Source organism: Thunnus maccoyii, chromosome 2 (assembly GCF_910596095.1).
Source record: "Thunnus maccoyii chromosome 2, fThuMac1.1, whole genome shotgun sequence".
NCBI classification, from domain to species: domain Eukaryota; kingdom Metazoa; phylum Chordata; class Actinopteri; order Scombriformes; family Scombridae; genus Thunnus; species Thunnus maccoyii.
The window spans coordinates 26,088,064-26,108,219 of record NC_056534.1 but is presented as its reverse complement, the minus strand read 5'-3'; the positions used below and the strand labels follow the sequence as shown (position 1 = coordinate 26,108,219).

At 39.2% G+C, this 20,156-nt stretch overlaps 2 protein-coding genes across 6 annotated transcripts in view; one reads left to right on the top strand and one right to left on the bottom strand.

Annotated features, from left to right (window-relative positions):
* Positions 1-604: 604 nt before the first annotated feature.
* Positions 605-18,348, bottom strand: rasal3 (RAS protein activator like 3). Of its 4 annotated transcripts, none has more exons than XM_042395489.1 (20): positions 18,269-18,348; positions 12,471-13,135; positions 9,958-10,076; positions 9,744-9,822; positions 8,394-8,461; positions 8,199-8,284; positions 7,370-7,499; positions 7,133-7,231; positions 6,361-7,032; positions 6,067-6,211; positions 5,830-5,974; positions 5,450-5,686; positions 5,135-5,336; positions 4,142-4,233; positions 3,924-4,037; positions 2,824-3,010; positions 2,482-2,592; positions 2,189-2,379; positions 1,777-1,861; positions 605-1,018 (listed from the first exon to the last, which is right to left on the bottom strand). In XM_042395489.1, exons 2-20 carry the CDS (start codon positions 13,093-13,095, stop codon positions 908-910), a joined length of 3,498 nt encoding a protein of 1,165 aa, XP_042251423.1. In that variant the 5' UTR covers positions 13,096-13,135; positions 18,269-18,348; the 3' UTR covers positions 605-907. The 4 variants fall into 4 exon arrangements, with proteins under 4 accessions (XP_042251423.1, XP_042251416.1, XP_042251407.1 ...); XM_042395482.1 differs by lacking the exon at positions 18,269-18,348 and adding an exon at positions 13,231-13,764; XM_042395473.1 differs by lacking the exon at positions 18,269-18,348 and having other exon boundaries at positions 12,471-13,764.
* The window catches only part of si:dkey-237i9.1 (SEC14-like protein 1), a 32,837-nt gene continuing 30,977 nt past the window's right edge, over positions 18,297-20,156 (top strand). Inside the window, exon 1 of one of the 2 annotated variants that reach the window (XM_042395508.1) lies at positions 18,297-18,652. The gene's annotated coding sequence lies outside the window, so the exon portion shown is untranslated. The remainder of the gene's footprint in view (positions 18,653-20,156) is intronic. The other variant, XM_042395515.1, reaches the window with a different exon arrangement.

The window sequence follows — 20,156 nt, the reverse complement described above, 5'->3', positions numbered from 1 at the left end:
TGACTTAGTCCAAAGTCTGGCTGACAAAATCAAGATAATAAGATTTAATCAATCATTTTACTATATCTCAGAACTTTGACTTAGTATAACATAAAGTTCAATATTAAATAAAGTACATAAGTATTACCAGCAAAATGCACTTAAGCATCTAGTATTTCATAAGTAGTCTATAAATTGGTAATTACCAATTAGTTTGTGGTTACTTGATTAAGCAGAAACGTATTTAGTAAAATGCTTGTGAGCTTACTATGTACTAAAATAATACAGATAAATAATAATTATTAATTTATTGATTAATTACCATAAATGAATTGCCACATTGTGAAACTGGAGCTTTTGGGCCCCTGGAAAATCAAACAATGAGACAAATTAAGCTATAAGGCTCTGTGGAGCTGTGGAGAACTGCAGTCTGCTGATAATTGTCTCTGGGTTTATCACTGTGAGTGACACCCTTCAAATCACACATAGTCATTTGATCCATTGTTACTATGAAAATATTGATTATAGCCACTTTAAGTACAGAAGTGGAGTACTGTTATATTTGTTATACCATATTTTCCACCACTGTTGCACTGTTAATGACACATTGCTGAATGCACTCAGATAAACAGACAGGTAGTATTCTTTTATTTATCAGAAAGGTTTACAAGTCAAACACATCTGTAGCTGAGATACAATAAAGGCTGAAATGCAGACAAATCCAGTACGTTTCACGTTCACCTGGGACATAATTGTTTCACCCACATTCATTCTGAATATGTTCATAAAATAAACTTACATCTAATTAGGAAACCGTGATTGTGACTTCAGGTAGGGGTTTCCACATTAACTATTTATTCACTACTTATATATTTATTTATACAAAATTGTGGTGATACTGTAGCTCTGAACCTTTTTCTATCAGGGTTCAGTTGCTGTTGATGTGTGGCTTTTCAGGATGCTGTATATTGTTTTGGCCACTGTTGTAGGCCTCACTGAGCTGGTGAAGGTCCTTCATCAAGCCTGCAAACTGCTCCTCCTGTGAGCACATAGAAAAAACAAAAATGTTTTTATCAGCTTACTCTTGTATGTAATTTAACTGCAGTATACTGTAAACAAATGAGTTTCTCCCACAATATCTCCAGAGTTATATTTTAGTATTTTGGAAAATATGCATTTAATGTGAACTGATGATAACAGCATGAACTGATGGTTAACTATCTATTATCTATTCCACCATAGGACCATTGAAATGTTTAAAAGGGCACCAAACACACAAATCACTCACAAATTAGTTACAATTTCATTTGAGTATCCCAGATTAGTATTTCATTATGATCAGGTGTCTTCAGATGTGTTTTGTGTAATATATTTACAGTATATACCTAATTATATCTTGCATTTTCCTCACTGAGAATGCACAACTGTTGTTGCTTGGGACCCAAAGTGCAATTATTCAGATACAAAACCCTTGTGTTGGGAGTTAGAAATGATATGCTTTTCATCCTCAAGCTGTAAAAATAACTCCTTAAACTCCATAATAATTTTTGATACCGTTCTGACTGACATCAGATCATCATCATTTTCATTTCATGTTCATCATTTTGAAGTGAACTATGCCTTTAACAAGGCATTAACAGTACAGTAATATACTACACTTAATTGTGTAGTAATTTTCCAAAATAAGATATATATCTAATATAATAGATATAAGTATGTATCTAATATTCTGATAATCCTTCACTTCATCTCTGCTTAATAACTGGCTGTATTCATTTATTTAATTTTTTGTCTTACCAGTACGTTCATTCGTTCAGCTGCTGCAATTGCAACACTCAGTTTCCTCTCATCCTCCTCCCTCTCCTCCTCAATCACACCCAACCTGTCACAGACACAGATAGAAGAGATGCTCATATAGACAAGAACAGAACACCTTGGTAATAAATTATACCAAAACATCAAATAATTACAGACAATTAGCAATTAATAACAATTTGAACACAGCCAAGCCTACTGCTTTATGCACCCAATCCAATCAAAGTTATCAACTGCGTCATTAATCTTCAGTTATAAAGTATAGAGTATGCAGACTACATATAATAAAAACACTAAATGTTGGCAAAATTGAATATATCTCCTCTGGAAACTGAACATAATAAGTTTCTCTGTACATTTGGTGACAGTATTACTGTTGATTCGATAATATTACCTGAAGGTGGCACTGGCGAGCTGCTCTTCTCGCACAGCCAGCAGACTGCGAAGCTCGTTCACCTCAGTCTGCAGTATTACATTCTGGTCCTGACTTTGAATAATGAAGTCCTCAAGCCGCTTTGCCATATCCAGCTCACGCTCCGTCACCTGCTCTATCCCCAGACGAAGCTCTGACAGTTCTTGAGCATGCTGGTGTGTGATTCACAAATAAACAGTTTATGAAATGTAACAGTGAAATGATAAACTATAGCCAGAATTATGTCACTTTAGTGGGTAACAGGTATGACATACCCTATCTAGTAAGTTGAACTGTTCGTTCTGAGTCTTCATCTCACTGGGCTCCCTGTTATGTATGTCTTTGATCCAGGGAACTGGTGCAGGTGGACGTTTGATACTGTCACTCTGAAATAAGATGAGAGATTGTATAATAATTCCCTCTACTTAACCAGACAAAGTCATACTATCAATGTATTAACTAACACAAACATCAAAATTGATTTAAAAAGCAGTCAATATTTTAAGATAGCCTACTAGAAAAAGGTGAAGTATTTATTGTTGCATTGCGGCATATGGCCTGATGCACTCAGTAGCCAAAATAACCAAGCTAAGTTCACAGTTCCTCTTTGTACTCACGGTTTTTGGTGATGAGATAAGTGGTTCGTTTGTTTCCATCTCTTGTTCATTGTCAGCTGTCGGCAGAGTTTCAGAACTTATCTGCCTCTTCAGGGCATGTTTTGTGTGACCGGGACGTCTGTGTGGGGCACTCTGAGTTCTGGTGACTGGCTTCCTTTCTCTCATACTTCTCCGAGTTCTGCCATCCCTGTTTAATGAATTATTAATTATTCAGGTGATATACATCACATGGTGGCATTTGTAAATCTGTAAATCCTTTTAGCAAGTTAAACTGTTCTATACCTGTGTTAGTGTACACTTACATAAAATGCATGTTCTGCATATATTGTCACTTGAAAAAGGATACATGCCAGTCTACTGATAATTTCACTAACAACAGAGACGGATTGCAGTAAAACATGCCGAACTTCTTTTGCATATGGTTGAAAAGATATTCTAAATGTTTAAATATTTTTCAGGAAAACCCTTGACTACTTGTATAGTTTGGGATGAAAAACATCATCATCATCAACTTCACATTTAAAGTGTTCATCACTCTGATGTTCAAGGCAAGTGTTATACTGGCCTGTCTGAATTGGCCTTAATTACCAGTTGACTACTTCCTCTACGTGTGGTCATTAGCTTTGGGTAGCGACTAAAAAAATGGGGCTATGACAAGATAGGGTGAGGGGCTCAGACATCCGGAAAGAGCTCAGAATAGAACCGCTGCTCCTTGGTATCGAGAAGGAGCAGTTAATGTTATTCGAGCATCTTTTTCTGATGCCTCCCAGACAACTCCTTGTGGAGTTGGAGGAGACTCCGGGGCCAACCTGATTGGAGAATTTACATATCCCCTCTGGCCTGGGAGCACCTCTGGATTTTCCAAAAGGATCTGGAGGACATAGCTAGAGGTCTAGCATCTAAGGAGGTCTGGCCTACCACCACCATGGTATACCACCACAAGCTGTACTGGATAAGTGGTAGAAAATGAATGGATTTACCGCTGGTACATAACATGTGCAATCAAGGAGTTCAGGGACAGTCAAAAATCGCCTTCATGATTACTAACATCTGAAAAGCAATATTGGCTGAGCCCAGTAACAGACAAACACCCATCATACCCATCTCGTAGGCCTTTGGAGTCCACAGGAAGCTGCTGGAGGGAAGACTGGTGAGGGCTGTATTTGCCCAAGTCTTTAGGAGGAACATAGACTGGCTTGACTTGTCCCATTTCGCTGCAAGAAAGAGCCTGCTTAAGTGACACGTAACAACACCATGTTCAAGCTTGTTATACATCACAAGTTGCTGATAAGTCAAAGATGTTAGGCCTTCAACACACCTTCTAACTATGATCCGAGGTGCCTCAGGGCCCAGTGACTCTGTTATCTGGTTCAGAATTGAAGGCAGAGGGTGCAGCCTGTCAATTGTATCCTGAGGAAGAAACAAGCTGCATGTTAGACCCCAAATTTGAGGCTTTTGATTCATTTCTTCATTTCTTTTGATTCTTTTATTCTTGTATTTTATCTGTTTTATTCTATTTTAGCTTATTTTTGTTCTTATTCTCTTAACTCTTTAATAACTATTTTAATTGTATTTAAATGTCTTTTTATAATGTGTTTCTTTTGCACTTTGTCTTAATGCTTTTAATGTTTTATGCAAAATGATCGCTATCTTGATACATTGTATGATTAAAAAAATAGCATTAAAGCAAGGGGTACATGCAAATAGCAACAGGAATGCAATTGGATGCACCTGATGACATCCAAAGCAAGTCTGGCAGATTGAAATGAAAATGTTCATTTGCAAATATCCAGAACTAGGTCTATATTCATCTGGATACACCATTTTACTAACAGGTTTAAATGAGGCCTTTAAGCAGGCAATGGAGACTTGTTCTGTTAGGGCTGTAATGGTATGTGTATTTGTCCTGAAGTATTTTGTGTGTTTGGCTCAGTACATGACTTCCTTTGGTTTGGTGCATCATATGAACCAAATAATTAATGACAAATTAGCCTAATGCATTATAATAAGGTCTACGTCTTGGCACATATGAAACATAAATTCAAAAATGCTGTTATATGCCTACATCTTGTGCACACGTGATCTTAAAGGTTAAGGGTGGGGTTAGGGGGCACCAGTACCCAAGCTGAAAATGATCAAAATGTAGTATTTCCTGTGTATTTACTTCTTAAAATTATACTTGTAAACACTGGAAACTATACAGTATTGTGAACAGTCTACTGGTCCAATCATACGGAAGCTTAAAGTTCAAGCACACACAATTACATAAACCTGTACAACTAAGTAATGGACTTATTGGTTTTCATCCTACCTGGTTCCTCTGATAGATGATGTCTACCAGCAGGCCATGCAGCACAGCTAAGCGCAGAGGAAGATCCACATAGCCATCAAAGGAAGTCATTGGCATTTCGGTGTCTGGATTGGACACAGTTTGTAGAAAGCCCCTCATTCCATCCCAGTGCTGCTCCAGGAATTCATTCATGAAGAGCATGTACTCCTCTTTCTCTCCAAACCTGAATTGGAACAAAAAAATGTGTTAACTTAAGCCATTTCAGTGAACTTCTCATTCCCAAAATACTTGTTTCTCAGTATATCAAAAGATACTTTGCTGAGGTACATCACTCACAGGGTGAAGTTGGCCAGATTCTGAATGACTTTGGCAGTTAAGGTGAGGGTACGCAGGGTGTTTGGCTCTGGATAAGGCTGTGTCAGACCAAAAAGAGAAGGACTGAGGATAGCAGGGCACAAGAAGCGGAGGAAGAGGGAAGCAGAGATGAGACGCTGGCCAATCTCTGCTCTGCCCTGGTCCTCACACAGCTCCACCCAGCTGGAGAAGATCTTGTGTAACTCTTCAGGAAAGGATCTGAAGGCAAGAAACATGTCAAACATCAGCTCTGTGAATATTATTTTTTCCATCAGCTCAAACACTACTCTGAAATTAACTTGGCCTAAACATTTGATATTTATTATTTCATGTCTTTTCTAAGATGAGCTCCATTCTCTCACCCATGTTTCTCAATAATTTTCTGCACCACTTCCTCACAGGTTTCCCTCAAGTGCTTTTGGTTGTTTGAGAGTTCAGAGGCATGGCATTTACGAGGGTCAACTTCACAGTTCTCCATTGAAGCATAAAGACGGGTGATGAACTCCCCTGCAATGAAAAAGAAAGCACAGAGTTTAGTGAAAACAAAGCACCAACTGATACCAATCACAAGAAGCCACCTTACCACTGAGCTAACCTACCTAATGTGTCAATGAGGTATTTCTGTCCAACCAGCTTCATATATTCATCTATGGCTTTAGTGGCGAGTGTGTTCTCTCTGAAGATCAGTGCCTCCTTCTCTCCAAGACGCTCGACCTCTGCACTGCCCAAATCAATGAGGAACTCCTGAAGCATACCCATTCAAGCAAGGAAAAGTATGTCTGATTATTCCTTTTTGCTGTGTTTTTACATCAGATTGTATTTGAGTGATACTTTGAGATTTCAAAACTATGATGCAGTTAGCATATATGAACTTTGTGTGACTCATTCCTCACCTTGGCCTTGCCGATACTCTGCAGTACATGGACCAGAGCTCCTGCCAGCTCTTCCTTCTCCTTCACATTCAGAAGTGGCTCCAGACTTCTGCACATTTCCACATAATCCAAGGTCACATACTCTGCAAACTCCTTGTATTTCTCCATGGGCAACACCTTCAGATTCTGAAAACGGGCCTTGATGCGAAGGGAAGCCTGTTGCCCCACAAGTTCTTTCCCAGCAGTGCCCGTGGCCTTGTATGGAGTGATGGGATACCACTTTTCCTGATAGGTCCTACCTCGGATCTCAGCTAAAGGTATGGCCACGCTGCCCAGTGGATGCAGGCAAAACTCATCTCGGGAGTGACGCTTTTTCTTGGGGTCCTCTTCACGGAAAAGGTGCAGGGTGATTTGGGAGACACAGGGCAGGTTGTCTAGCTCGAAGAATTCACCCCAGAATAGCTGACACCCTCCAGCCATACCTCCACTGCCCCCCAGGCCTCCTGAAGACCCAGTAGAGCTGTCCCCTGCCAGGCTGGAGCGGTTAGACGCCTTGCCAACAGATCGGCTGCTAGTGCGGGCGAACAGGGTCCCATCTAGGTGTACCTCGCAGTAATAACGCCGTTTGGGTGGCAGATCCTTAGCTTCATTTACCCACAGACTTAGGGAGTTTTCTGTGCGCTCAATGTTATCCTGTGAACAATGATGCATTAAAATATCATTTTATTAGCATTTTTGCACCAGAATATTACAACACAAACTTTTTCTTTGAAATAAATGGCTCATAGCTGACCTTATTAGGCTGGGCAGCCCGTCTCAGGTCTTCAATCCAACGGTCACGCTCTGCAGCTGACGAGCAGCCAAAGCAGTGTGTGTTCTCAGAGTTTATCACCTGCAAGTACAGTGAAACCAACAGGACTGTGTTAGCCATCCTGGGATGTGAAGTTTCTGTTTTTCTGAGGTACTGTATGATGCTCCTTAAGGACCCCAAATTTTACACACAAGATAGAATGCATGAGTTGAAGTGTACCTCAAAGCAGTATTTCTCCCCCAAAATAGAGCTGTGGACCGGCCTGATGACAGTGCTGGTGTCTGCACTCAGATCCAGACTTCCTACTGGACTGACAGGAATTGACACAGATTCCCGGGAGCCATAGTGTCTTTAATAAACAGAGTGGGGAAAAGCCAGTCAAAAACTGAACTGATAAAGACATAGAGTGTCAAATACTGATTGATACCAAATAATTTGTCAATTGTAACATAATGTACTTTAAAACCTTTTGCCACCCACTATAGGCAGAAATTACACAGACTGCTGATGCTCTAAAAAGTTACATGAATATTTGTACATGTGATATATGTATTTATAGAATAGAATTTCTTTTCAAAGAGAACACCTAGTACAAGTGATGCACAGAAGAGTATAAAACTGATACAAGGCATCTCTTATAGTAGCCCAGCAGTCCAACAATATAATGAGTCCTTGAAAACCTCACAACCAAATTCTTTCTGAATAGTGCATTTTTTATAATATAGGTGGACCAACCCCAGCATTGAATGTGAAATTAAACAATGATTATGAGGTTAAAATCCTGACTCTCAGCTTAATTTTAGAGTGTTTACATCCATTGGATGACCAGTGTAGGAACCAGACCCCTTTTTACATGTCATCCAGCTAAGTTTTGGACTGGACAACAGTACATACACTGTTAACCCATTATGGATGTAAATACCTTCATAGTCATGGTTTGATTTCAGATCCAGTATGCTGGAGTACAGAGCCAACACAAACAAAGAATAATGTCCAAGTACTTATGGACTGTACTAATTGCCTTCACATACATTACAGTGTACTTTACCTGTTTCCTTTGTTTAGTCCCACGGGGTTCAGTTGAGTGTTGCTATTCCTCTTGGCCTTGTTCTCAAGACGTCGTTTGATCAGTGCCTGAGGGTAAAGAAGGCAAGTATGGTGTATGAGGGCAATAATGTTTGACATCAACAGGAAATGGAGGCATAACAGAGAGATTATTATCTCTGATGTGTAAAACACTCACCCTCACACCACCATCTTGGTTCTTTGGTCGAGGGCCACCTCCCAGGCCCACATGGTCAGGGCTACATTCTAAGTGTTAGGAAGAAATGATCTTGTTGATGATGACAATGAAGTGAAATTAACAGTGTTACAAATATTCTTGGGAACTGATGTTAGCTTTAATAAAGGCTATTATACACATAAAAACATCCTTCCTTTTCATTTTGTGTTTGTGGTCAATACTTGCCTTTCTATTATATTTATTTGTTTTAGCAATTTGTTTCCAGACATTAAACAGCCAAACCAAATGTTTGATTCATTCTCAATCAATTGATTGATTTTCGTATAGTTTAAAACCCCTTTCTCAAAACTTCCAGAAAGATTCAGTTTCATCACTGCTCTTACAATGCCACCACTACTCTTTTCTGCACTTCCGCTGAAGATAGTGTTAATACCTCAAATTAGTCAATGCTGTATTAGCAAATATAGACCAATTAGCCCATACAGGATGTGTGTGGTTTTTAGCTGGAGCTGCAGCTATCTACGTAAAGTTTATTTATTGTACATACTTCACCCGCAGGTCTTCTTATTATTGAGACTTATTTAAAGCTTTGCAGTGGATGAAATTTGGAAATCACTTTCTGCCATGATTTTCTCTTCAGTGTAGCATTTGTAACCCTTTCTTAATAAGGTAAAGATATCTTTAGAGTTAAAGATGTGAATTAACAAGTTTACAGTTCTATCAGACAGACTTTCACTCCTCTTTGCTTACCCAAAGCCCCACCGCAAACAAACCAGCGTCTAAATCCCATCATTTAGTCCAGAGGTGTTCCACAGTCTTGTTTCTTCAATCTCTGTCCCTCTAACATTGCCCTCCTCTCTTCATCAAGCAGATGCTGGTGCTTACACAGAGCCAACCAGCCAAAATCAATGCAGGACCAGTCACTACCTCAGTGCAGCCTCAGAGCTTCTTCTAAACAAAACGCCAGAGCAGAATGGAGGCAGACACCAACTCTCTCTCTCTCTCTCTCTCTCTCTCTCTCTCTCTCTCTCTCTCTCTTTCTCTCTCTCACTGTCTCTCTCTCTCTCTCTATACGAGCTTTCATTGGACTACTACACCCAGGCCTGATGCTATCTTCCCCAAAAAAACGTAGGGGAAGCAATTTGACAGTCACACGCACGCATAAACATTCAGCTATTTCCTCTGTGACTGTCTGCAGAATCATACTTCTTGTTGATGTGATGGCAGTAGCTGTTTCACTGGTAATGCCTGTCCATATCCTGGTGATGTAATATTTGCTGCATCTTAATATGTTCTACATTTTGCTTAAACAGTGTGTGTGTGTGTGTTTGTGTGTGTATATGTATTGACCTGTGTCGATGTCTACGAGGTTCTGCATGCTGAGATTGGACAGGCAGCTGCTGACACGGTTTCGGGTCCACATTGTTGGCTGATAAAGACACACACACACACACACACACACACACACACACACACACATACATAATCTGTCACTATCAAAGTACATAGTTGTATATTTGTACATTCGGAGTGTGTGTGTGTGTGTGTGTGTGTGTGTTGGTACCTCTTCCTCTGGAGAGATGAAAATTTGTCCATCTTCAAGAACACAGTTGCTAATGTCCCATAAGGGAACCTCCTGAGGTGGTGCCCATTGTAGTCTTGGGAGTTCAGCCTCACTCGGATCTGCCACACAAGCAGACATTTACACACACACACATATAGTGACATATTAATCACTACACAGCTTACAGAACTGCAGAGAAGTGACAGATGTAAGCTCTTTATCAACACCATAATCACAGACTAAATACATTCTACAAAATACGTAACATAGTCTCTCACATTTGAGAACTGACTATAGTTAGATAAATGCAGGGCCATAAATACAGGCACATGCCGGCCCTAGTTTGTTTGATGTTTTTGGTAATTATGGCATGATGGCACTTATCTCCCCTAGCACTTGGCCACTCCCATTTGTGGAGTTGCCGGGGCCACTGATGCTATCTCTCTCCTTTTATGACACACCAGGATGAGCTGCGCACATCCTGTGGTTTCTCTGAAGTTTTTTCATTATGTGCATATCCTTCAACATGTATTTGCCTAGTACTTTAGATTTGTCTCCTTTCTAAAGCACAATAATGTTTGAAATAAAAATAACAAACCATCTAGTAAAGGTGAGTCATAAAAAAGAAAAGTTATTATTTGATGATTATGATGTTTTTTCTATGTAGTACTATATGATAGATGTTAGCAATATGAATAATGCAACAATAAACACCCATTAGTCTAAAGAAAAACGAAAAGAGGTGGCATTATTAAATAGAAATAAAATATTGATACACAAACATCGAGTAGACTGTCTTGTACATCCAGATAGTTGTTGCTAAGTCTGTGGTCAGGTAGTTTGCCAGGTTGTATGCTGTTATCTGAGGCCCAAATATCTAGCAAGTTTGTGTTGGGAACTTTTGGTCAGGTCTAATTCTTTGAAGTTGTTCCAAGGCTGGCTGAAGTTTCTGATGTAACTCAATGTAAGGTCTCAGCCTCAGTACCAGCTGAGGACTCCTTTCTATTTTCAACCATTGGTAGGTAATAGCTAAAGTAAAAAGGTAACATTCAAGGACCTTTTTTAAATACAGTTCCAGATTTTGATACTTCAGTTCTGAATGCTTTCAATACCCAAGAACCCCCTGTAAAGGCTTTTTGCCCTTGTTTGACTGGTCATTTGGTGTCATAATGTGTCTGACTGGAAAACTCGGTTTTTTAGCCATTTCCTCAGCAGAATCTAAACAATAAGCCTTTAATGCTTTAACTTGAGTCACATCACCGCAAAGCAGAAGTTTCATGTGGGAGTGGTTTATAAATCTAAGTGAGTTGGTTTAGTTTGGTACAGCTAAATTTCAGGGTAATTTCTCTGCAGTTTTGACCTTTTTTGGAAAGTGATGGTTTTGGTCTTGTTGTCATGTTCAATTTGAAAGTCTGACAGTACTGATGAACAGAGTGACTAGATCATCTGCATAAAACAGACACTTGAGTTCTGTGTTGAAAAAAGCGAGACCAACTGTTGTTTATATAGTAGGTCCAGTAACGTCTCCATTTCATTCACATACATTTGAAAAAGGCAGGGCTGAGATAACAGCCGTGCTTAACACCCTCACTCATATCTCAAAAGACACTTCAACGTATACTGCTCTCTAATAGTTAAGAAAACAACCCTGCATCCCGATTTACAATATTAGTGTGAAAATGTGAAAATGGGGGAAAATGGGATGGTATGTTGAAGTTTATATAAATCTTACGTTGAGAGCATGGGTGAATATAGCTTTTCAAGGTTACTACTAACTTATACTCAATAAGCATTTTCTGCAGGTAAATGTTGAAGTTGCCATAACAGGTGCAAGAGTTGCTTTTGATATCTATAATTTTTTATATTTCTTATATTTAGCTTTATGACAACTGCTGTCGTGCTTGAAGTTCTGAACATTTTCAATTGAGATTTTCAAATTTTCTTTTCCATCCATCTCCAATTCAATTCTCCAGCTTCAATTCAAGTTCCAGTTTACCAGAATTTAACCCTGTTCATTTAATTGTGACTGGTTTTGTAGTTATTTTTCTTTTAACCTTGATACCTTTTCTCTCTTTAAGCTCTCTTTTTATGTTGTGTAATTTGACACTTGGTTTGTCTAATATAGGATTAAGTCTTAAGCGAATTATGCAGCAGTATTTTAAAAAGTCACATATACCCCACCTACTGTAGTGTGTCACTGAGTGATCCTACATAAAAGGAAATCATGCTGGTAACCACATGGGGTAACCATGTTGCTACGTGAAACAAACCTTTGAGTGTATTTTATGTGTACGGAATCACATTTCATCATATTTTGCCCACAAGTATCAATCAAAACATGAAAAAGGTTAACTAATCAAACAAAATGTTAGGAATTTTGCTAATTTCTGTAGCATCCCTCATACAAAAATGCAACAACTACGACGCTAATCTCAAACATTAAATTTAATATAGTTTGAACTGGTTTATAAGCACTTTCATATTCTGTAGCTGGGTACATTCAGACACCTCACCTGGCAGTAATGAGGGGGTGCTGCTCCGACTCTGCAGCTTGGGCCTTTTGAGTTTCTGGGACACTGTCCTCAGGTACTTTTTAAAGAGTGCCCCTCCGCCTCCTCGCTGAGAAGGGTCTGTGGAGGAGACCCCTGAGGCCTCTGCAGCAGTTGACGATGGAGCTGCATGGGGCGTGTTGGCAGAGCTGGAGGAAGGGGACAGGGCTGCAAACAGTGACCCAGGAGGCTCGGACAGGGCCCTTCTGAAGGGGTTCTTTCGGTTTCCTCCAGCACCCTTATCCGCCTTGGTTGCCTCTCCACTTTTCCCACTTGAATTTTTGTCTCCATTATCCTCACTTAGGGCCTTGCGCCAGTTTTGCATCTTGCTCCATTTGTTGGTTGAGGCCTTCTGAATCTTATCGACTGTAGATGTTGAAGAAGCTGCTCCTCCTTCTCCTTCTTCTTTCACCTCATCAAGCGTTCCCTTTGAGCCGGTATGCCATTTGTATGTGTTGAGAGGGTCGGTGGTCTCAGATGCTTGTCCTGGAGGATGCTCTGCTGGAGATTCGTTTTCCTTCTCTGTTGATCCTTGTTCCTTCTGTGGTTGTTGAGCCGCTGGCACTGAATCTTTTTCGTCAGTGCCCATTTTAGATTTTCAGGGTGTATATCTCAGTTGTTTTTCTCTTCTGTCAAGGATGAATCAAACAAAATTAAATTTTCAGAATTCACTGTGCATACGGTACCTTCATAGGAGACCTCGCCTCTCTCTCCTCTGACTCACCACTATATCTGAGATTATAGCACTTGTTAAGGATGAAAAACTAGTCCGTGACTACTCTGGTTCTGTCTCTCTGCTTCTCTCGTTTCCTGTCTTGCAAAATGTTATCCGGCAACAACATGCGGCAAGCTGTTCTGTCTGTGGTTGCTTTGCTGCAGTGCCCAACTCTTCTCACTCACTGGTTGCTTGCTTCCTCATGAAACAACAGAGAGAAGTTCACCTATTTTCAGAAATCTCATAATTTTTTCATCTCCTAATGTTTTTGCTCTTTACTTCCCTTCTTATTTACTTCCTGCTTTTATGTCAAAGATTTTCCTTCAAATGCAACTCTCACTGATGTTCCCTAACACACATGCTATTCTATTTTGAAAGTCTGATTTTGGTTTGTAGGTCTGCTGTAGGTAGTTCTCGGCTGTACCTTCACCTCAAAGGAAGCACGTTGGTCTGTTAGTTCTTGAGTCATTTAGTCTGTCACAGTATGAGCAAGAGAAATGTGGTTTTGAGTTCAATCAAGTACTTTTGACATAATGTTGATGGCGTTTGAAAGATATACAACAAGGATTACACCTGGATTCTAAACTTTACTCCACCCTCTGCCTTCTGTTATTATGTATGAAGACATTTAACTGGATGACGCTAATAAATCAATGATTCAAGTAAAGTAACTGAGATTTTTATCCCCATGTTAGAAGAATACTTGTGATAATGACATATATAAGCAAGGACAACATCTCTTCTGTCCTACAAGAATAAGTGACATTGCATGCAAACTCAGTTGTACACAAATACTGACTGTGACAGTTATTAAGACCATGATCAATATGGTAAAGCAATAAAGTTGTGACAGTATCCATTTGTTATCTGCCTGTGGGTGTATAGACTGATGACTGTTGAGAACAGTTTCCTGTCAGAGCGAAGCTGCACTTCCTGTTGAGATCGGTTTGTTAGACTCTGAAAAACCACTTCCTGCGCTCACACCGTTCTCTGCTTGAACACACCTGCAGGATATTTCTGTGTCCCAATGGGGCAAAAAGTATGTAACTATACCCATATCACAAGATATAAGTAAACAGCAAGTTTCAGATGCCCCTGTCGCACTCTACAAATCAAATCTAATATGTGGGCATTCAGATTTACAGATAACACTTTTACTATTTATTTAAGGGCCTGTTACTTTTAAGCTTTAAGCTTTTTCTAGCATCCAGTCTGTAAAAAATCATACACGTTTAAATGTAAACAAATGTGTAGGTCTCAGTTTCAGAGTATGAAACCACCACAGATTAAAAAATGTTTATCTTGTATTATTTAGGCCATCTGGTGGCTGTGTCTTGCTATTTGTAATAGTATTGACATGGTATTAGTATTGAAAATGTGTATTGACTGCAACTAAATATAACTTTGATCATCATCATTACCAATGCCAACATTTTACTGGTCAGTCTAATTACAGAAATCTTTATTTATGTTTTGCATGGGTCATTGGTAAAATACTATCTCTTTATCTGTGAGATACCATCATTTAATATAAAAAAATATAAATTCATCAAGATCATAAAGGGTTGCTGGATTATTACAGCAGGGGAAAGTAATATAGAATATTCTGTATAGATATTGATACAGGGTCTAAAGAGTTAAGATTTGAGCCTACCAAGAATTTCGCAAAAACATGTGAATTGTTTGTGTTTGTATTTACTGCACTTATCCTATATTATATATCTGATTGCACTGGAAGCTACAAAAAGGATGTTACCGTGTTAGTCCTGTAAGCTCTGAGGACGCCATGTTGTTGCTGGAATGTGAGCTTGTGAAATAAAGTCTCCATCATTGTAATGTACTCAAATTAAGTGAGCTGGTAGTTATTTTACCTCTTAATTTGAATATTTGCCTCAACTGCAGTTTGTTGTAACTGCAGCCATTCCCCAGCAGATGTCACTGCAGATCCATGTCACTGTAAATGACCTCAGATCACACACAATAGTATCTTTTTTCTGTCCTTATAAACATACAGCATTTTCTGTTGTCTGCTTGTAAATGATTGATCCAAAGTGGCATGTCACCATTTACCACAAATGCTATTGTCATATATTTCAATTAAAACACATCCTCTTAATTAAACTCTGCACAGATAATCAGACTAACGGCAAAGTCTTTGTCTGTTTTCCACCACATCATCAGCAAGAAAGACACAAAATATGTGAGTTTGTATGAGAAAGTATGCAGGGATGAGAGGTGGTGAGGACAGATGCTTTTCATTTTTTTTTTTTAAATATTGCAAACCCCTGATCTGAAGGGAAAATGTGTATTAAAATATGAAACATAGCAGTCTAGAAATGCCTTTAAGAGTATGAAACAATTGGAAAACATTTGCAGAGTCATAATTGTAGAAGAAAGATAGTTAGGGACTATTATCAATGGTTGAAAGTGAGGGTGCAGGTAATACAGAGAAGGGGAATACAAGGGAAAGAAAAGACAAGGATCACCAGCTGGATTTGAACCTAGGACATCACAGTAATGTAGTATTTACCTTTAAGCTACTATACACCTCATTTAATTATGTATTTGTTCTGTTTTTTACAAAGTGGTGTTGAAGTTCACCCTTGCTGAACCACTGAACAACACACAGCATGATGACCTTTTGTAATGACCTTGACTGAATCTCAGCCAACACTGTGATATTTGCTGCTACATCCTGTTTTCATGGTAGGAAATGAATAGTGTACTACTCTTTTATAACTGACTCACAATGAGCCACATTCTCCATTACCAAATTCTCCAGCCAGACATAATGTGACAATACAATAACATTTTGTTTTTGCCTTTTTTATTAGACTGCATTTGTTCTTTTAACATTTGGTGTGGTGGCAGACTTTGGTGTAATCTGCGCAAAGCCTGCCCTTTGAAACACAATCGCCTTAATGCTATCATCCACCGCCATCGCTGCTAACCCTCTTACATAATTAGGATGTGAGTGTATTTAACTCTGAGAACTAAACAGAAGCTTACAGGCCTCTGCAAAGTCCAGATATTTGTGCAACAACAGAGGAAATAAACATTCTTGTATGAAACACACAAGCTCAGAATGATAATTTATCATTGAACATTTCAGTAAAATAAATACAGTCTATGTGCAAATCTTAAGTGCGTGTGTATTTTCAGTTTCCGCCTGCAGAGAGCTTACAGAAAGTATGCACATCTACAAATCTATCTCCTATCTTTTAGAGTCCATTGTGTTGATTAGCAGAGACATTCTACATATGTCATGTTTACGTCTTAAACACTTATCAAGTCTAGAACACTGAGTCATTTTATTGCTTCTTTTCACGATTATGTGGTGATACTGATGGAAGTTATGGAGCCAGTTTAAAAATATCCTTATATTGAATCTTTATAAAACTATATATATCCAGTGAAAAAGAAATAAACAAGACCAGAGGAAAGAATGCTTTTTGCAAGGTCACATGTAGCTGCACATTTCAGAATTCAATTTTTACAACAGCAGAGGTCTTGTGTTACATGTGTATAAACAAGCTGGCTCATAGCTCCAGTACTTGTTTACAGAGGTTGTTTTACATGTCAGAGATACTAGTAACGATCAGATTCCTACACTGGGATTGATTACCTGTGTCCTGAAACAGCTTACACTGTCTCCATTTACACAGGGTACTGTATTTGGGGGCTTAGCACACACTAAGATGTAACCAAAGATGTTCCCCTGAGAAGAACACACCACTCTCTCTATCATTTTGAAAAGCTGAAATATATAGATGCTGTGTCTTTGGTGCGACCCAGTTCATTATCTTGTCTGTAGTGAAAGCTCCAACCTCTAATCAACACCTACACAGATAACAGTGTTGCATCTGCACAAGCAATACTTGAAACAATACATGAAATCCTCCGAGAGTTGCTTTGCATTTGTGTCACTGTCAAGCTGCAGCCTTGTAAACTCTTTGGTCATTTGAGTTCATTTTTAGAAATGACTTTATCATTGATATAGTGACCCTGTGAATTTTACACATAAAGATCAGTTTACTGGGCATGAGGAATACTGCTCACCTTGTGAAAACAGTTTTACAACAATTTTACAAACTGGAAAGTGTGCAGTTTGAGATTTACACATTCGTGACCCAACGACATAACAAATAGGATCATTCATTATACTGCGCTGGAAACTTATGAAATTAATCTGGTGACCACTGCTGAGCTGGTTGCATAATAAAACTGTTGACAATCATGCTGCTGATCCCTGAACTGTTTTACATTATTTATTCATCTGCTCACTTTCCATTAACACTTGTTTACATTATCTGTTTACACCTTCATATTACTATTCATTGTCTCTTTTTACTATTAGTTTTAATATCTGTTTATAATATGTTTACTTCTATATATTTTATCCCTTTTTCGTCTTTTTATTATTTTTTTTTTACTATTGTTATTATTACTATTTTTTTTATTCTTTTATCTTACCAGTTATAAACTAATCTAGGAGGGTCTGAGGTGCATTTCACTGCACATGTATTGTATGCCAGTGGTTCTCAAAGTGGGGTCCAGGGACCCCCAGGGGTCCTTGAGGAGGTTCCAGGGGGTCCCCAGCAAAGCGGAGAATAATTTATTTTCACTATAATTCCATCCATAAGTAACACAATGACAGAATGAATGAGTATTGTGGTGTTGGGTTTTAATACACATTCTGTAATAAAACATCTGACAGTATAAATAATAATATCAAGATGGGGGACTCTGTCAGTTTAGTGGTCCTTGACGTGAAAAAGTTTGAGAACCACAGTTGTTTGCTTTGTGAACGTGACCAACTAAAAACTTTGAACATAAAAAAATTCAAATAAGCTGTCCACATGACCTTTGGCTGCATGAAACTAAATACAGTCACGTCAAATTTGAAATAAAACAATAATGCGGTGACATCATGACAAAATGTAATTGTAATAAATGTGAGTATTTGCTTTGCTTGGATGACTGTGTTGTGGTGTTTATCCGTCAGTTGAGCAGCTGTGACTCGGAGGTGGAAAAAAACTGAGCTTACTGTACAAAACGGGGAGGAGCGACGGCATCAGCAGCATGATGACCAAAGCAGGAGGAGAGCACTGACAGAGGGATACTGTCCCCCTGTGCCGACACTTCATCCATTTAGGCGTGATTTAACAGCGGACTGTCTCAGATATTTAGTTTTTTAGCTCTTACTGTATCCCTCACTGCCGGGTTGTGAAGAAGACCTGCCCGGGTTAGCCTGTTAGCTACTTACTCCGGCTACATGGCCAGCTAGCACAATAAAGCTAACCGTCGGACCCGGCGAAGTGGAGAGCTGAGGAAGGGGATGGCAAAGAGTTCACTCGGATAGCCCTTTCAGAAGAAACAACGATTAATCAGACTTAACCAGTCCCAATTTCTGTAACGTTTTCAATCACCGGTAAGTAAGCAGCCGTTATGGGATTTTTCTGTTAGCAAGTTAATAGCGAGTTGTAAAGTTAGCACTAGCTTGCGGGCTAACTGTTATTCTCAGTAACTGTTGTATAAGCTAACGATGAACCAAGTCAGCGTGGCAAATGTTGTTAACGAGTGTCGAGGTTGTTGTGTTAAGATAACAATACCTGTTATTGACTTTCGTTTTATTTATCTTTCACCCTTTAACAAAACAGTTTGTTATTGAAAAGCTTGTGTTATCCCATGTGTGGCTCAGTTAAAAATGTACTCGATTTCTCTAACACGGACATCAAAGCAACTCACCAAACAACAGAAAAACGAAACCATTCAAAACACCAGCAAGTAGCGACCTGTTCAAATACGAAAGCAGGAGAAAATGGGGTATAAGAAAGATAATAGATAATAGAAAGATGATAACTCTTGAATGGTATGGTGTGTGTTTGCTTGTTTGAAAGTGTGTCGCCTTACATCTCATCACAACTTCTAAAGTAATGGTCTTGTTTTTTACTGCTGACAGATCCTGAAGCATGACGGTAATTATGTACTGCTGTAGCAATGGTTAGATGTGTGGTCTTTATAGAGGTGTACTGTCTGTCCTAGCCTGGTTATTATTAGTCTGCCTGCCTGCCCTGATCCCTCTGTAAAGTAGTGCTGGGATGTTAGCTCTGCCCTCTCCTTACAGCTGTGTTCCCATCACAGCATAGCAGGAGTCCCAAACATGTATCAGCATGCTGAACAAACACAGACATGAAGTTCAGTTCAGATCACACTTTGTACTTATTTAAAATTACCAGGAGTAGGCAGAATGTTTATTTTTACACCACATTTGTTTTTGTTTCTTTTTTACTAAAACATGTGCATTTGTTTTTAACTATTCAGTTTGACTAGAAGATTCCTTCTATTCCTGTTTTCACCCTCAGTCTCACTCTGGTCTGTAGCCTCTGCTCAAATGTTCCAGCAAGTGGAATGTGCTGTTTACATTATAAAGAATGAACAGCACCTGCCTTTTTTTTATCATTACATGGAGTGCTGTCGTGTGGATCTGTGACCTGAGCTCCTGCAGACGCATTAGTTGGACTTGGCGTATTTATATCCCCAGTAGTTTGCAGTAAAATGCCATTGCAGTGGTACAGTCTCTGTTTGATAAATGAGCGGGAAATGCTGCATCCATTGATCAGTGTGGTCCTCGGTCACGGCTCAGGAGAGTTCCCTTCTGCAGCCCTTCACTATACGTGGTTTTCTCAGTCTTTCGGCTGCTTGCCAACACACAAACACACACACACACACACACAAAGACAAGCACCTGGCATCATTCAAGCAGTCAGCCAAAACACACCTTTATTTAATTACACGCTAAGTCTCCTGTTGTAGGGCCAGATGCAGCTATAATGCTGTCATTTTGGCACTGTGTATACTGTTATTGTGGTGGTGCCAAGAGTGAATCAAATACAGCCCTACATCTCAGCTTTTCTGTATTCCACAAATGCCTG